At 53.6% G+C, this 15,596-nt stretch overlaps 6 protein-coding genes across 6 annotated transcripts; 3 read left to right on the top strand and 3 right to left on the bottom strand.

Annotated features, from left to right (window-relative positions):
- Positions 1 to 289: 289 nt before the first annotated feature.
- Positions 290 to 1,350, top strand: K437DRAFT_257427 (histone-fold-containing protein). Its single transcript, XM_013387016.1, has 3 exons — positions 290 to 699; positions 863 to 956; positions 1,039 to 1,350. Exons 1-3 carry the CDS (start codon positions 591 to 593, stop codon positions 1,268 to 1,270), a joined length of 435 nt encoding a protein of 144 aa, XP_013242470.1. The 5' UTR covers positions 290 to 590; the 3' UTR covers positions 1,271 to 1,350.
- K437DRAFT_248355 (putative PRP43-involved in spliceosome disassembly) lies at positions 1,307 to 4,221 on the bottom strand. Its single transcript, XM_013387015.1, has 4 exons — positions 3,645 to 4,221; positions 2,398 to 3,565; positions 2,052 to 2,328; positions 1,307 to 1,983 (listed from the first exon to the last, which is right to left on the bottom strand). The coding sequence occupies exons 1-4, from the start codon at positions 4,100 to 4,102 to the stop codon at positions 1,478 to 1,480; spliced, it is 2,409 nt and encodes an 802-aa protein (XP_013242469.1). The 5' UTR covers positions 4,103 to 4,221; the 3' UTR covers positions 1,307 to 1,477.
- Positions 4,222 to 5,116: 895 nt separating this feature from the next.
- K437DRAFT_263488 (uncharacterized protein) lies at positions 5,117 to 6,526 on the top strand (the record flags this gene model as incomplete). Its single annotated transcript, XM_013387014.1, has 8 exons — positions 5,117 to 5,199; positions 5,239 to 5,334; positions 5,508 to 5,575; positions 5,600 to 5,750; positions 5,852 to 5,955; positions 6,068 to 6,189; positions 6,266 to 6,357; positions 6,394 to 6,526. 8 exons carry the CDS (start codon positions 5,117 to 5,119, stop codon positions 6,524 to 6,526), a joined length of 849 nt encoding a protein of 282 aa, XP_013242468.1.
- A 1,423-nt stretch (positions 6,527 to 7,949) lies between these two features.
- Positions 7,950 to 10,718, top strand: K437DRAFT_225471 (uncharacterized protein; the record flags this gene model as incomplete). The annotated part of the gene is made up of 4 exons (XM_013387013.1): positions 7,950 to 8,273; positions 8,342 to 9,304; positions 9,365 to 9,546; positions 9,614 to 10,718. 4 exons carry the CDS (start codon positions 7,950 to 7,952, stop codon positions 10,716 to 10,718), a joined length of 2,574 nt encoding a protein of 857 aa, XP_013242467.1.
- Positions 10,719 to 10,748: 30 nt separating this feature from the next.
- Positions 10,749 to 12,240, bottom strand: K437DRAFT_147657 (inosine guanosine and). The gene is made up of 5 exons (XM_013387012.1): positions 11,920 to 12,240; positions 11,786 to 11,855; positions 11,526 to 11,712; positions 11,355 to 11,443; positions 10,749 to 11,288 (listed from the first exon to the last, which is right to left on the bottom strand). Exons 1-5 carry the CDS (start codon positions 12,033 to 12,035, stop codon positions 10,779 to 10,781), a joined length of 972 nt encoding a protein of 323 aa, XP_013242466.1. The 5' UTR covers positions 12,036 to 12,240; the 3' UTR covers positions 10,749 to 10,778.
- A 475-nt stretch (positions 12,241 to 12,715) lies between these two features.
- Positions 12,716 to 15,301, bottom strand: K437DRAFT_147708 (G-alpha-domain-containing protein). Its single transcript, XM_013387011.1, has 4 exons — positions 14,800 to 15,301; positions 14,709 to 14,724; positions 13,201 to 14,642; positions 12,716 to 13,053 (listed from the first exon to the last, which is right to left on the bottom strand). Exons 1-4 carry the CDS (start codon positions 15,117 to 15,119, stop codon positions 12,765 to 12,767), a joined length of 2,067 nt encoding a protein of 688 aa, XP_013242465.1. The 5' UTR covers positions 15,120 to 15,301; the 3' UTR covers positions 12,716 to 12,764.
- Between the last annotated feature and the right edge of the window lie 295 nt (positions 15,302 to 15,596).

Genomic DNA, 15,596 nt, shown 5'->3' with positions numbered 1-15,596 from the left:
CTCTCTCACCCATCCTCGTCAACATGACGCTGCAACTCGAAGTCTCTCTCTGGTGAGTGGTCAATAGGGTGCGTTCGTTGAGCTGTGTGGGTGGGCAATGCGGCGAGTTGGAGGTGTGCGGGGATGGGGATGGTGGGTGGTGCGGCGACTTGCTGTTCCGAGGGTCGATAACCCTACAATCCCCACCGCCTTGCTTGGCTGGTGGTCGGCGGGCAAACAAACACCCATCCACCTCATCCAACAGCCCCGCCTACCATCATCTGCCACACCTCATCCCCACAGCAAAAAGAACACACCCATCCAACGGGTTCACCCGTTCACCTGTCACAAGAGTATCACGCTCTCACGTGGTCACGCCTCGTCACATTAGAGCATCAAGCATCGGGTCATTACGTCGGACGCAAACGAGTTCATAGTCTGTGTATCATAACACTCGTCCTCAGGTGTACCCACCGCTGCGCACTAAGGCTTGGCGTGCCCTCCAAAGTGTGTTAGATTAGGAAGGACGAACGAAGCATCCACTCTGACATTCTCGCACGTCAAACAATCAAAAGCCCACACCAAGCGCAGCAAACACACCACAAGTCGACATGGGCAAGCGGTCAACAGTATGCAAGTTTCCAGTGGCACGGATAAAGAAAATCATGCAGGCCGATGAGGACGTTGGCAAAGTTGCTGCCGCCACACCTGTGGCTGTCTGTGAGTCGGGGACTCTGTTGTCGTCTCCGGGAAAGATGGTTGAAGGCGGGCTGAAGTTGGGGTAGGAGAAAATTGGAGATGTGACACAGGAGGTCGTGATGAACCTGGGAATAAGAAAAGCCCCTGCTTACACATTCTCTCCCTTTCGGTTCCATGCATCAAGGCAAAGCCCTGGAACTTTTCATGGAGAACATCATGGAGGAGGCAGTGAAAGAAGCGCGATCAAAAGGCTCGAAAAAAGTCACTGCATACCATCTGTGAGTTGCCTTAAGGGTAAGGTGCATTTTTCCAGGGTATCGGCACAAGAGCCCTGACAACTTTTCCGTATTCTTCGGGCAGAAAACGGACAGTTCACCGAAACGAAACGTTCGACTTTCTGAAAGAGATCGTCTCCAAGGTCGCCGATCCAACGGAAACCACGACTGAAGGTGACACGCGTGGCGGAAAGCGGCGGAAAACTTCGAACACTGTAGGCAAGGCGACTGTTGGGCCAAGCGGATCAACAAGTGCCTCTGGCGGAGCATCTACCGCTGGGGATGAAGGAGACGATGATGACGATGATGACGACTGAAACACCGTCTACCAACACAAAATAATTTGTATTTTTACGGCATTGTACTTTTTGGGATAGCAAGCTTTCCCGATGGCACGTACGCATTGGCCCACTCTCTGTCATGCGGGAGGAGACCCCCGTGTTGTGCGAATGGGACTGTCATTCTAGCGCAAAAGACAGATGCACTTGGTCAAGGGAGCAGGTCTATGGTTTCATTTCGCGCATCTACCCTTGTGTATCCTTCTTCTTCTTGTCCTTCTTTCCTTTCCTCTGCTCCAGAGCCATGATCTGTCTCTTGATCTCACCCTCCATGTTCATCGTATTGTAGTACGCCGGCGCGTATTCAACGAGCCATTCGAGCCTCACATCCGTAATTGTACGGACGTAATTCCGCGTCGTGAGCACAAACTCGTGGTAGAGCAAGTACTCGGGCGAATGCGAGAGACAAGAAGAAGGGTGCGGAGAGACTATTTGGTTGTCCTTGATCGTTGTGTAGGACCCCTTGGATCCGCCTTCCTTGTGGGCTACTTGCATGAAGAAACCACAGGTAAGCGCACGTTGGATATTCGTGTAGTAGTCTTTCGAGCTAAAGTCGGTCGAGACGAGGTCTAGATCGAACCGCTCCATAGTACGTTGCAATTGAGAGCGCACATTGTCCGCTTGGATAAGTGAACGATGAGACAGGTAGTTTTGCCAGCACCAGTTCGATCCGGTTGACGGGTCGGGACAGTCTATGCGCGGGAGAGAAGGTAGGTCAGCGCTGAATTGAGCATTCTTTGTCGATGAAACTGTCACTTACTCGTCTTGTACGCATGATAGACGTTGAGCAAGGTGAGGTGGTCTCCATCTGGGTGCGCAAACTCGGCTCTCGCCGCATCCGCCTGCTGCTTGGCAAAATTAGGCCGAAGAAAGACATTCGGCACGGAGAGCATGGCAGCGATGGTGAGGATCTCGTTCGAGCAGCGGAACTCTGGGCTGACAATCAACATCTTCGATAGCTGAGGATCCAAGGGGAACTCGGCCATGATCTCTCCCAATGGCGTCAGGTTGCCTTCATCGTCAAAGGCGCCGAGGTACTGCAAATCAAGGCCAGGTTGAATGGTCAGGATCGCTCAATTGACTAGCAAAGGGAGCGAGACACTCACATTTAACAGCTCAAGCGCACGCATAATTGTCTCTGGCGCAGGCGGGTCCATGTAGTCGAAAGTGACGAGGTTGTCCACGCCGAGCTTCTTAAGTTCCAATACTGTATTGGCCAAGTTGCTCCTGAGGATCTCCGGGTACGTCTGCTCGATGAGCTCGCTGATGAAGTCCTTCTCCGTGTACAGCCTGAAGCATTTGCCAGGTCGTGTACGTCCTGCTCGTCCTGCTCGCTGTTGCGCCGATGCCTTGGAGATGGGTGAGACGAGGAGCGATTCGACTCTGATGCGCGGATTATACACTTTCTGCTTGCTGAATCCAGGGTCGACGACGTAAACAATTCCATCGATTGTCAGTGATGTCTCAGCGATATTGGTCGAAATGACGACTTTGCGGCCAGGTGGCCCGCCTTCGTACAGTGCGGCTGGGGCTGGCTCGAAAATGCGCTGCTGTTGAGCTGGCGGCAGTGACGAGTATAGCGGCACCACCTTAAGTGGGCCACAGAGATCAGGCGACTTGCTAGCCAGGTCATCCGCCTCCGCTTTGATCTTCCGACAGGCATCTTCAATTTCCTCCTCTCCCGTCAAGAACACCAGAATATCGCCTGGGTCCTCTGCTTGGTGAATCATCAAGACAGTGCGTATGGCAGCCTCTAGGTAATCTGGCTCGGGTTCTTGCGTGTAGAATGTCTCGACTGGGAACGTTCGTCCCGGCACCCGAAGAAGCGGCGCATCGTTGAAATACTTTTGAAACTTGAGTGCATCAAGTGTTGCACTCATCACGATGAGCTTGAGGTCTTTACGCCGAGCTGTGATCTCCTTAAGCAATCCCATGAGAATATCGGTTGCCAGTGTCCTTTCGTGCGCTTCATCCAAGATGATGCAGCTATATCGTTCGAGATTGTGGTCGTTCATCGCTTCGCGCAAAAGCATACCATCCGTCATGTACTTGAGAAATGTAGTACGTCTGTCCGTTGCGTCTTCAAAACGGATAGTGTAGCCGACTTCCTTGCCCAGAGATACGTCCATCTCTTCTGCCACACGCTTTGCGACAGACATGGCGGCTACACGACGCGGCTGTGTGCAGGCAATCATACGCGGCGCGAGGACGCCATCAGGTCCTTTGACTTTGCGAGTCTGTGGCAGATCGGAATAGGCGACGAATTGAGGGATCCTGAGAAGCAGAACGAGCCATATATCAGCATTTAAGGAGAAATAGTGCGCCAAAGAAGTCGTCGACTCATGGAACTCACTGTGTGGTCTTGCCACTCCCCGTCTCGCCAATCATAACCATTGTCTGACTCTCCTGGAACTTCTCGTAGAATTCGTCCATCTGAGCGTACACCGGAAGTTCCTTCCTTTTATTCAGAATATCCTTGTATTTCTTCGAGAATGGTGTAGGGGTAATCGAGAATGGATTGATGCCGCCTTCCATCACTGACCTGACCTGCGAGCCCACCACTTGCCGCGGGATGAACCCATCGAGTGGGTTGCCACTCCTGCCGTTGGCCAGCGGTCCGGCCCCTCTCTCAGAGCCCTCTGCATCTCCCCTAGTGAAACGCTGCTCTGGAGGCAAGTGCGAAAGGTAGGGGTTCTCTTTGGCTGCGGAGTGAACAGGCTTGCTGGGCGGTGGACCGGGAGGCGCAGCTGCGCTACTGCCGCCGCCGTTCTCCATCTTGCTTCGCTTGGCGGGTCGGTCGCTGCTCGCCATTGGTAGAAATATGAAGTTGGCTGCTCTTCGGATATTTCACTCTTCGTCTCAGTCGATTCTTGAGCTGTATTCGAGTCGCGTTACTATGGCAATACTCAACAGCTCGAAGCCGAGATGGATGTTCAGGCGATGCAGTTTCATTGCAGCTTTTTGACACAGCAACATTCAACCATTTTATTGCAGCTTCTTGACCCTGAAGGACACCTTGGGCGCAAATTTTTTGATGATGCAAAGTGTGCGTCCAATTAGGGTTGAGACCACACGGAAGAGCCCCGATTCTAGTTCAGGTGAAGCGAAACTAATGTGACAGTCAGTACACTCTCGATCTCCTAACCCCTCCGCCAATTCCGTGATGGCGCTTCTCCGTCCTCGGAGTGTGGGGCTTTCTTTCACTTGATTGCCTTTCTTCTCCCAGCTGTTTGCTGCGTTGAAGAGAACGGGAGAGAGATAGAGAGAGAGAGACTATTGGGAGTGGCGAGCAGAAGCCCATGCATTTATATTCAAATCAGTCAATGCTTCAAGCCCTTTGCTCATCTGCCTGTGCTGAGCGTGCTTTCCACCCAAGTCGACCACCGGCTTGCAGCCAAGACGCAACTCGAGCTCCAAAATGGACACCTCGCCGTCAGCGCCATACCAGCGTCCCATCTCGTCTTCTTCACCTTCGAGCCTATTACTCAAGCCGAGATCCTCCTCTTGCTGCTGGAAGCGCTGCAGGTTTCAACTACTACCACCGGTTCCTTCACCTTCCGCTCCTCTCGTCCTTGGGGAATGTTGCCCTGCTATCGACGATCTATCCCGCTGCCCTCTGTCGTTCGATTGGCATTTATCGACTCTACTTCAACCGATTGCGCAAGAACCTCGGGTCAACTAATGAAGCTCTGTTTAAATAGAGCTTGGTATCGGTGTAGCTGTTCAGCGTCGTCACTATATCCCCGCCTTGCAAAGGCAATACAGCGACCCGGTCCGCACATGTTTTTGAGAGCCCCCGCTCAATGACCCCGAAACCACCCCGTCATGCTTGGCGCCAAATCCACAGTGCTGAAATGGCCGTGGCCCACAGGAGTCCACGCTGGTTTGCCAAAGCGAAGCTTGGCCTTGTATGCTAGGGTCGACATTCATGATGATGCGGTATGAAGAAGGATCTGGGATATGTGCTTTAAGTCGACTGCCTCGAATGTTTATGAATCAGGTTTGACCAAGTTAAAGAAGGAGCTGATGCTGAGCCTGGAGGAGTACGTCGAAAAAGATATCAAGATCGACAAGGGGGTTGCTTTTATCTCTTCCGACGAGTGGCACCACAACCTTTTTGTTAGCAACGAGTTCACCTCATTAATATGCGGCATTCTCCCTGTGGCCTCGGATATGATATCTTTTGTCGGCTTATTTCACAACATTGACTTATCAGCAAGGGAGGGCTCTCACGCCCAATTTTCTTCTTGGAAAAAGCCGTTGAGATGTTTAACGTCGTTAACGGTGTGTCTTACATGGCTCACATAGCTCAGTACTTTCTAAATTCTGCCCTCGAGTTCAATCAGTTTATGTTGCCTGCGCTGGAGGACAGGATCAACAGAGGAATGAGTGAGCCTGATGTAATGAGCTACTTGCTTGGAGAGAATAATAAACGGGCTAAAAACATACCAAGGAAGAGGTGAGTATCAGGCGCCCTCTTGATGCACTGATTGTAGCTGGATAACTTGACCCTTATTCCCGTTGCAATTCAACTCAATGTAGGCTCAATATTTGTCACAGGATCAGTCCAACTTCTGTCTCCCGGGCAATGGCAATATTCAAACTCGCGCACAACCCGCAAGTCCTCAGAAAAGTCGCAAAAAAGATCGATGGGGTCGTCGACAGTGAGTTCTTGTTCTGCCCTTGAGCGCAGCCGAAGACACGCGCTAAGATACTTCACAAGCGAAACCTGCTGAAGATCTCGGCAAGCTTTCAAATGCCAGTATCTGAATATAGTCATCAACGAAGCCCTCCGCCGCTACCTATCCGTCATGAGTGGCTTGCAGCACTTCACGCCTCCTGAGGGAATATTCGTTAATGGCAGGCACATTCCTATGAAAGTTCGTCGCGATCCCAAGGTACACGATCCACCGCGACGGGCGCAATGTTGGCTCGCCGAATACTGTCATGCCCACACGCTGGATGAACTCAAAGCCTGTTGGAAACGACAACGTCAAGGCTTTCAACCCATGCTCGTACAGATCGACTGGCTATATTAGCAAACAACTGGAATTGAGGGAGACAAGGTCCGTCATCGTGGCCTACTCGCAAATATTCCCAAGTAAACTAGCAACTGGCCTCAAATCCGACGGCTGGCTCGAGAAGTATTTGCTGGACACGTTGACCATCTGCAAGGAAGATCCTATCAGGGTCGTGCTTACCATGAACCCTGCCGGGCCGCGCAAGGGTGTTTGATGAAGCCATACTTCAACTTTCACAATAGTTTGATTATTAAGGAATGAAGTTAGCATTTCCTTGATTGGCAGGGCCAACTGCAAAACCTTCGCAACCAGTGACAGATGAGCGCGACGGATCGAATTGCACAGATTGCGCCTGCAGTCGCTTTGACCATAACCGAGTGAGCGAAAGCATCGAAGTAGCTAGGGCCTTGGTCTATGCATCATTGCCCATTGTCCAGACGACTGGACTGTCGTTATGTGCTTGCATGTGTGCAATTAAGGTGCAGGCTCCGACAAACATTGAGGGCATTTTTATTTATCAGAGCAACTTATGTACATAGTAGGGTTGCAATATCCAGCGGAGGGTCCGAGCCTGTCAAAAGGCCCCACGAAAAAGTCAAGCGAGAACCTATACAAAAGATCGCGCGCCACATCCAGCAACCATTAGCTTTTGGCCATTGACGGACTAATCACCTTATCCCACCTGGACTGATTCTGATTTGAGACGGGCTCGGTTACATGCTGCGGTCAGTAGGAGGCATGATCCTTTAGTATTTTCTTCTGTGAACTACCCGTAGGGATTCTGTTGCGCTCCTCTCTTGGTCGACCTCGTCTCAGCTGTGGCGGCCACAATGGAGTACCCTCCAATCCTCCTTAATGACCACAAGGGTCAACCATCAGCGAGCGCTCCAAGCGACAGCTGTGCATCAGACGTGACGCTCTCTGATGATCAGTTGCCACTCTTGCGATCAAATCATGGGCGAGACTCCAGCAATGCCACCTCCGCCTCAGCGCCGACCAAAGTCAATCATGGGAGAGGCAAGATTGCCTTGTCGGACGAGCTTAACGGGGATGACGACGACGAATTTGTCAAAGATGATGATCTGCTTGACGAAGAAGAGCGGATAGCATTGATGCAAGTCGACCGTGAACGGTATCAACAATCTCTTGGAGAAGCTGTCGGTACTAATCGACTCACATTGCGAGTACATGGAAAACGAACTTCTCCAGCCAGAGGGTGCCTTGTGTTCAGCCTAGCCGCCGTCACCATCCTCCTCGCCGTGCCTCTTCTCCTCTGGCTTTCAACTACATCGGGATTCTCATCCACTTACTCGCCCCAGCACTCGATACTTTCATCGGCGGATGAAGCGATCGGAGCAAGTGGCTGGTTCCCCCATCAGTTTTCTAATGGACGCGGGAAAGGTAAAGGCAAAGCGGGGGACTCGGAGACGATGGAGGTGACACTGCCTTTCCTGAACAAGGATCGATGGTCTTCAAAAATCACAAAGTTCGCTGCCAGCTCGAATGACGAAGCCGGCAATTGGGGCCTGAAACATGCCAGCCCAGCGTTCAGCAAAGTGAACCGGGCTTTCACCGGCTGGGGCACAGTAGGCGAAGCACTCGCTGCGTTTCCACACCCGTCTTCTCTAGCTCCAACAATGCAGCCAAGAAGCTCTAGTGCCAAGTCTGAAGATGAAGTTGATCAACGATTCATCGAAGCCCTGCGAACTCAAAGTCCGAAAAGCTCGCTGAGGCAGCTCAACATGGACATGCTCTTCAATGGCACGCTGTACGCGCGCGGTGCAGACATCAACTGGAGCGAAGATGACCCGGACGTCGGAGTTTTCTCTTACGTCGATCCTGCAACGCAAGACCTGATCATTCAAGATGTCACACATGCGCGCAAAGAAAAGACTGGAACAGGCGAAGTCGCCAAAGGCGGCGGAAAGGTGACACTGGTCTCCGGTTCCGATGTCAAAGATGTGAGCAAGCGGCCCAGATTGCCACTGAATTATGCCTTATTGACCATATTTAACCTTCTTGGACTCAGAAAAAAGGAAACCGCATACAGTTCGACGAATACATCATCTCTCCCGACATGCGCTATGTTCTCTTCTTGAGCGATCGCGTCAAACAATGGCGATATTCTTCCCACTACAATGTCTGGCTCTTTGATGTTGCTGCCAAGAAAGCGGCAGCTATCAGCGCGGACGGCGTCGGCAAGCTATCCATGCCACCGACCATCTCGAACGTGAAATTCGCCCCCTCGTCTGCCCCGCGTGGATCCCCCGCGCGCACGCCCCCTTCCCTGGCATTCGTGTCTCAAAATGACATCTATTTTCTGCCGTCACCAGACCATGCTCCCGTACGTATAACAAACAGCGGGGCCACCGAGATTTTTAACGGTGTGCCAGACTGGGTATACGAAGAGGAGGTCTTCAGTAGCGATTCAGCCATGTGGTTCTCGCCTGACGGCACCAAGCTAGCCTACCTCTCCTTTGACGAGCGTGACGTCCCCACTTTCGACTTTCCAATATACAACCCGAGCCATTGGTTCCCAGCACAGACGACGCCTTACACTGAAAAGACCAAGATGAAATATCCTAAGCCAGGATATCCCAATCCGGTCGTCAGCGCCCATGTTGTCGACGTGGGAGACATCAAGGAGATCAGCGCAGAGCAAGGTGCACCATCCTACAATCAAATCTCTGCAGCAAAACTCGAGCTGCATTCACCGGATCCTCTCGTATCTGCTTTTGCGATGGACCTCGATGTTGACAACGCGCTTGCTGGCAGCCGCGAAAAGCGGTCTGCACGACTCGTTACCGAGGTGGCCTGGATAGGGAATAGCGATTTGCTGCTGCGCGAAAGCAATCGTGCCAGCGACAGGGCGCGTGTGCTCCATTTCGATCTGAACAAAGTCCGAAATGTCAATTCCAGCTCAGAGGCGCACCTTGTGGGCGACGTTGTGCGCAGAATCAGCACAGTCAAGGAGAATGGGTGGATAGAGGTTGTGAGCACTTCTTTTGCACGTGAATGCATTTCGCGCCCACTGATCATGGAACAACTACAGGCGCAAACCATTCGGCCCTTGGGAAACACCGGGGCATACCTGGAAGTCATGCCGACGGCGCAAGGCTACAGGCAATTAGCGCTCTTTGCATCTGCAACCTCTGCTGACCCCGTATTCTTGACTCAAGGAAAGTGGGAAATCGACGGCAACATCAAGCACGTTGATATCGAGAGGAAACGAGTGTGAGTGTATATCGATCAGCGCCAATGCATGTCTCACGGAATCTAACGTTATCTCTCGTGGCCTCAGCTACTTTATCGCTGCCCATCCTCTTCCGTCTGAGCGCCATCTTTTCTATGTGGCCCTTCCAGACGCGAAGCAACTATCGACTTACAGGGCCCAGGACCCAATCCCTCTAACCGACACCTCTACTGGTGGCTGGAACACTGTCTCTTTCGACCCCAAAGGGGCTTACTATCTTCTCAGCAGTCAGAGTCCGGACGATCCGCCTGCTCGCCGCGTCATCGGCGTGGATGACAGGGCTTTCAACTATGTGTTGGAAGACAATCGAGCTCTTCGCCGCATCTCGGCAGAATACGTCATGCCGACAAAACTCTATTACAACATCACCACTCCCAGTGGTGCAAACATTAGTGTGTCAGAGCTGCGGCCGCACGACTTTGACGCTAGCGGTCGGAATTCCTACCCTGTCCTCGTCAATGTCTACGGTGGTCCAAACAGTCAGATGGTCCAGCAAAAGTGGCAGCGCAGTGATTGGCATCAATATGTCGCTTGCGAGATGGGGTATCTCGTTGCTACGATTGATGGGAGAGGTACGGGTTTCAAGGGCCGTTTGAACCGTAACCCGGTCACGACGCGCTTGGGGGACGTGGAGTCGCTCGATGTGACAGAGGCTGCTCATCAGTTGAGCCGTTTGCCATACGTCGATGAACGGCGGATAGGCATCTGGGGATGGTCCTACGGTGGCTACCTCACCTCAAAGGTCATCGAAAGAGACTCGGGTGTCTTCAATCTTGGAATGTCTGTTGCGCCTGTCACTTCCTGGCGCTTCTACGATTCAATCTACACGGAGCGATACATGAAGCTACCTACGGACAACATGCAGGGATACGAAAAGTCAGGGTTGCACGCGACAGATGGCTTCAAGCACTCGCACTTCCTGATCGCCCAAGGATCGGCCGATGACAATGTGCACTTTCAAAACTCGGCGCATCTTCTTGACATGTTGACCGGGGCCAAGGTGCGCGGCTTCCGTTTCCGCATGTTTACTGACTCGGACCATTCGATCTCAATGCGAGGCGCCTACCAAGAGCTGCACGAATATTTGCTCAGCTTTTTGAGCGAGAAGTGGGGTCCCGGTGGAAAGCGTCGATTCAGATTAAAGGACACTTAGATCGCTATAGCCATGCATGCGAGTTTGCACAGCAGTTTAGCCATAGATATGTTCATTTTACTAATCTAGGTCGGTCTGACAGATGACCGTTTCTACAAGTTTCCTGATGTCTTCCGCTCTGCGTTTGCCGACCTCTAGCACTTCTTCGTGATTCGCTGCCGCTGCTGTGTCTGCGTCTGCGGTCTTCTTGCCGAGCGCATCTCCGCCATTAGCCTGATCTTGCAGCGCTTTGCGTGCGTCCAGATAATCGTCGACCACAACCTTGTTGGTGATCAAGCTGATTGCCAGCACCCGCATGCCAGCGTGATGAGCAGCAATGACCTCAGGGACGGTACTCATGCCGACACAGTCGCCGCCGATGCTTCGCAGGAAGCGACACTCGGCCCTGGACTCGTATGTCGGGCCGGACACGTGAGCGTATGTCCCTTGTTGCATGTCTTTGGCGGAGAGATTGAGCGCATTCGCTGCTCGAAACAGAGCCAGTCGCAAGGGAATATCGTAAGCATTGGAAAGAGGTGGGAATCGGGAGCCAAATGCGTCCAAATTGTGGCCGATCAGCGGGTTCTTGTCCTGTAGAACAGAAATACGTGTCAGGGCATGTGCGGCTGGAGGGAAGGAAATCGACGGGCCACTGACGGTTAAACATGGTAGTGAAAGGTGGTCATGCATGGCAACAATCGTACCGACTTCAAAGTTGGGGTTGATACCGCCTGCCGCATTCGTGACTGAACAGGCAAGGTAAATGAACAGGGATGAGTCCGAAGTCTCGCTGGAATCGATGCACGCCGTCCGAGCGTCGAAACTCACCAACAATGGCCTGGGTGCCTAGGCATCTGAAAAGACGAGTCGGAAAGACGCAGTCTTGAGGCGAATGGCCTTCGTACATGTGGAATCGACCCAGACATGCTACGACTGGAACCCTCTTGTCACCCTGCTCTAAGAATCCTAATGCGAGTATACTCTTGTGCCCATGCACCGTCGAGTTTGGGAAGCCCTGTAGACCAGAGGGGTGTAAGCCATCAGGACTGGCAAGGCTAATTTCGATGCATCCGATTCCAGCTTCTCACGGGGATTTGCTCGTAAGGAATCTCCACTTTATCCTTCAAGGAGCCTGCCAGGCCCGAGAGCCCTGAACCACTGTACAAGCAAGCGTCTGTTGTCAGCATGAAATGCCTGGCCATCCTCTGAGAAGCTATCTCACCAAATAATACCCCATGCAGGTCTGGCAAGCGCTGCAGGCACTTTGGCTCGAACAGCCTTCACCGCTGCTCCGTATTCGCTCGGTAGGGCGGAGAGATCGACTTCAGGGAGCGGCATGGTTGTAAGGTAGGCTGGATAACACGGTGGGTAGTGTGCAGCACTGCCGAGATAACAGCAGTCCACCAAGTTACAGTGGTCGGACTTCTAATAAAGCATGGACGGAGGCGATCTCACGTCCGGGGAGCAGACCCTTTGCGGTATTCACAATAGGCTCTAATGGATTACTGAATGCTGCTGGAAGAATGAACAGGATTATTGATGAGGTACATTAATCGCAATCAGACTGTGTCAGTTTGGGGCGGCTTTTTGCCACGGATGAACCGCGCCAGGTATATGAAACAAGAGCACTCGGCTCCACTTCCGACATAGCTAGACCATTTGCCGTATCCTGCTTCTTCCCGCACCTTTCGGCTGGTGAGTGCAGCACACAAAGACTATGGACATCGAACCTTTGCATGCGATAAATAGATTGCCAGATTGTACACGTAAACGCGGTGAAATGCCACAGGAGCAATGTCATTGGGTAGGTAAGGTAGTAGGTGGTATTGACACGAGAATGTGGTCTGAGATTTGCCAGGCGTGGGGGTGTAGGTGGATCGATCATCGATCCATGGGACAGCTGCTGCTGCGAGGAATGAAACATGCGAAAACCCCAGATGTGAAGAAAAGCTGCGAGCTGCGACACTGATGAAGACGCAGATGTGGATGCGGATGCTGATGCTGATGCTGATGCGGATGCGGACGCTTAGATTGTGAGGGGTGGGCTGAGTGCTACTCGCTGGGAACTTAGTAAAGGCCGGCCTCCTGTAAGTTGCTCCGAAGAATAGTATCCTGGACACTGATTAGAATCGCCTTGATTTTGCTCGTGTCGACGGCGCATGAAGGGAAAATGTACACTTGGCCGACGTTGCGTTGGAGCTCCGAGTGAAGCTTTCCGCGCGACGCCTTGGCTACATCCGTGAAGCGCGCTCGGAACCATCGCCAGACTTGTTCGTAGTCGTCATCGCGACCATCGTAATTGGGCCAGTGCTTTTTGACGCTTACTCCTCGTCGAACTTTGTGCTGCAGAAGATCGCTGTTCGAGCAACAAACAGAAGAGAGTGTGCACACAAGGAGAGGTGGGAGAGAGAGGGAAGGGGTGTATGGGTATTTATAAAAGTGTGTATGTGCGTCAGCGTCAGTGGTCAGTCGTGCGCTGTAGGCCTGCACCAGCAGCACGCACATTTTGTTGAGGAGCAAGACGACGGAGGCGGACAGGAGAAGCGGGCTCGTGGCCACTTGCCAGAAGAGGTCGAGGCTGTCCTGCACGCGATTGACGCTCGCGTCCTCCTGCAGGCGCTGGTCGTACGCGCCGACGGGGGCCATGAAGATGACTGCGCGGACTTGGTCGCCGAGAAAGGGTGCCCAGGCGATGCGTTGGCTGCGGTCGCCGCCGACGTCGTATACGCGGTACTTGTGAAGCGAGCCGACCTGAAAGACGCTCTCCGAGAGACCGATCGTGCGCACGCGCGCATGCATGATGTCCTCGTTTGTCGGCGCGTAGTCCGCCACGGAGATGCGGTCGAGCTGATCGAGGAACCACGTGGGTGCGCTGACGCGCTCGAACGTAAAGTTCTGGCGTAGCTTCTTGACGACACTGCCGTGCGAGAAGACGCCGCTGTCCTTACCGCTCCATAGCGCCTGGATGTCGCCCTTGCAAGCCAGTACCAGCGCCTGCGGGCCGTCCTCCTCGCGCTGGCGCAAGCGGTTCGCCACCTCGTTGTTGTGCTCACACTGCAGTGAATCAAGGCTGGTGCGCATGTCGAACGCCAAAGATGCAGAGGGCGGAGGGTAGCCGGGCGAGGTGGGAGATGAGGGGGGCGAGCCAGCAGACGGCGAAGGCGGCTCCGCTGATCGGTCTTGCCAACCGGCTTTCAAGACGAGGTCGTCGCTGCGCTTCGGCTTGTAGTGGATCGTGCGCGGGCCCATGTCTTTTGAAGAGCTTTCATCGACATCCACCTTGATCCCTGCGCTGGCGCGCAAGCGCACGCCGTTGCTTGCAGACTCCCCGGCGTTACCCCCGCGCCAGTTGGGCAGCTGCTGTTTGGTGCGAATCGACCCTCGCAGCGACGACCGCAGCTCTTTGCCCTTTGCTTGGAGATACTCGGGCACATTGGCAACGTCGTCGCCGACGGCTCCGAGGCGGTTGCGCAGGTCGGGTTCCAACGACAGCAGCGGGGCGAGGCGGAGACGGATCAGAAGCGTCGCCCGGCACGGCCCTCGCCCGCGCTGGCTGGACGACCGGCGCCCCGTGCTGTTTGACGACGTGTCCTGACGGCTGAGAGAGATGAGAGAGTTTCGGGAGGAAGTAGGGAACAGGACGTGCGATGTGCCATTGACGGCCGTTGCAGCTGCAGACAGCAGGCCGGTGGGCACGAAGTCCCCCCTGCGGCCTCCGCTGCTGGAGGTGTCCACACTGTCGTCCCCGATGGTCTCTTCGACGTCGACCGCCCCGCTCCGGATGGCTGCTCGCGTTGCTGCCTCTTTGGCGTCTTCCTGTTCTTCTAACACGCGCTCGACTCCCTCGAGCAGCAGTCGGGTTGCGGTGATCACATTGAGGTAGATAACGAGCCGCCATGAGGTGCGTTCGCGTTCATATCCTTGTGGGTCGTACAACAGTCGCATCTGCCAAAGTTCGATTCGTCAGTCTGCCTCTAAAGCTGGGAGTATTCAGTGTCCGCTTCGGCACACCTGTTTAAGTAGAGTTCTGTCCAACATCCCACCCATGTCAGCTGCAGCTGTTACAAGGCGCATGCGCTCCAGCTTTCCAGAGTGGACTCACGTCTTTCCCGCTCCCGATTGTCCGAGTAATGCGAGCTGAACCTCTCCTTGTCTATCCTTTCTGGTGGCGGTGCTGTCTGCTTTGAGCCATTTGTCAATGTCCTCGCTTCGTTTGCGAGCAACCGACTCTTCCTGCAGACGGGCATCGCGTTCTGCCGAAGATTCCTTGGCCGGTGGAGCGGTGACGATGGCAAGCGGGTCTGCTTGCGACGCGAGCGCCAAACTGCGCTTTGCCTTACCTGGCCGCCCGGAGCCGGATACCTTGCTTTTGGATGTGGGCCTGCTGGAGCCGCCAGACATGCCTCGCAGGAAGGCCGGCATCTTGAATGCTCTCTACGCCCTCGCTATAGATCGGGCTGTTTTGGAATCGGTGTTGACAAACGAGCAAAGGTAACCCGTGAACGTGTCTTGGCGATGAGGTTTCGCAAGGCGTGCCTTGTCGCCTGCGTCAGTGTTCCTGCCACTTTTGGTCTCACGTACTGATCATGCGAACATAATTCGGCGCACTGCTCGGCCACAGGCGACGATGTGGACGAGGATGTATGTGTGGTGAAGATGCTGATGACGCTGATGCCGATGTGATCAGATTGGATCCTGACAGGAAAATGGAAGATGAAGCGACGAAAGTGGTATGCATAAAGCAAACTTCAAGGAAAGCAACGCTCGGCTCCGAGTTCAGCTCAGCACGCGTCCCATGTCCAGCGAGCCCTTCGCAAGGCTGCGTCTTGAATGCTAATACATGTCCTTGCAACTCACAAGTGTTGGTACAGCTGCTACCAATCAATCACTCGTCTGCAC

This window comes from Tilletiaria anomala, assembly GCF_000711695.1.
Source record: "Tilletiaria anomala UBC 951 chromosome Unknown K437scaffold_59, whole genome shotgun sequence".
Classification (NCBI taxonomy): Eukaryota; Fungi; Basidiomycota; class Exobasidiomycetes; order Georgefischeriales; family Tilletiariaceae; genus Tilletiaria; species Tilletiaria anomala.
This window is presented reverse-complemented; position numbering and strand designations above follow the sequence as displayed.

Excerpts from the sequence above, each read along its gene's own strand:
- K437DRAFT_248355 (XM_013387015.1), bottom strand. The coding sequence starts at position 4,102 with ATGGCGAGCAGCGACCGACCCGCCAAGCGAAGCAAGATGGAGAACGGC. Across the intron at positions 2,329-2,397 it reads GTGCGCTTGAGCTGTTAAAT|TACCTCGGCGCCTTTGACGA; the intron begins GTGAGTGTCTCG and ends CTTGATTTGCAG. Across the intron at positions 1,984-2,051 it reads CTATCATGCGTACAAGACGA|ACTGTCCCGACCCGTCAACC; the intron begins GTAAGTGACAGT and ends TCCCGCGCATAG.
- K437DRAFT_147708 (XM_013387011.1), bottom strand. The coding sequence starts at position 15,119 with ATGCCGGCCTTCCTGCGAGGCATGTCTGGCGGCTCCAGCAGGCCCACA. Across the intron at positions 13,054-13,200 it reads GTCTTGCTCCTCAACAAAAT|CGATCTTCTGCAGCACAAAG; the intron begins GTGCGTGCTGCT and ends TTGCTCGAACAG.
- K437DRAFT_147657 (XM_013387012.1), bottom strand. The coding sequence starts at position 12,035 with ATGCCGCTCCCTGAAGTCGATCTCTCCGCCCTACCGAGCGAATACGGA. Across the intron at positions 11,444-11,525 it reads AGGCACCCAGGCCATTGTTG|TCACGAATGCGGCAGGCGGT; the intron begins GTGAGTTTCGAC and ends TTGCCTGTTCAG. Across the intron at positions 11,289-11,354 it reads TTTCACTACCATGTTTAACC|GACAAGAACCCGCTGATCGG; the intron begins GTCAGTGGCCCG and ends TCTGTTCTACAG.
- K437DRAFT_257427 (XM_013387016.1), top strand. The coding sequence starts at position 591 with ATGGGCAAGCGGTCAACAGTATGCAAGTTTCCAGTGGCACGGATAAAG. Across the intron at positions 700-862 it reads CGCCACACCTGTGGCTGTCT|GCAAAGCCCTGGAACTTTTC; the intron begins GTGAGTCGGGGA and ends CCATGCATCAAG. Across the intron at positions 957-1,038 it reads AAAGTCACTGCATACCATCT|AAAACGGACAGTTCACCGAA; the intron begins GTGAGTTGCCTT and ends TTCTTCGGGCAG.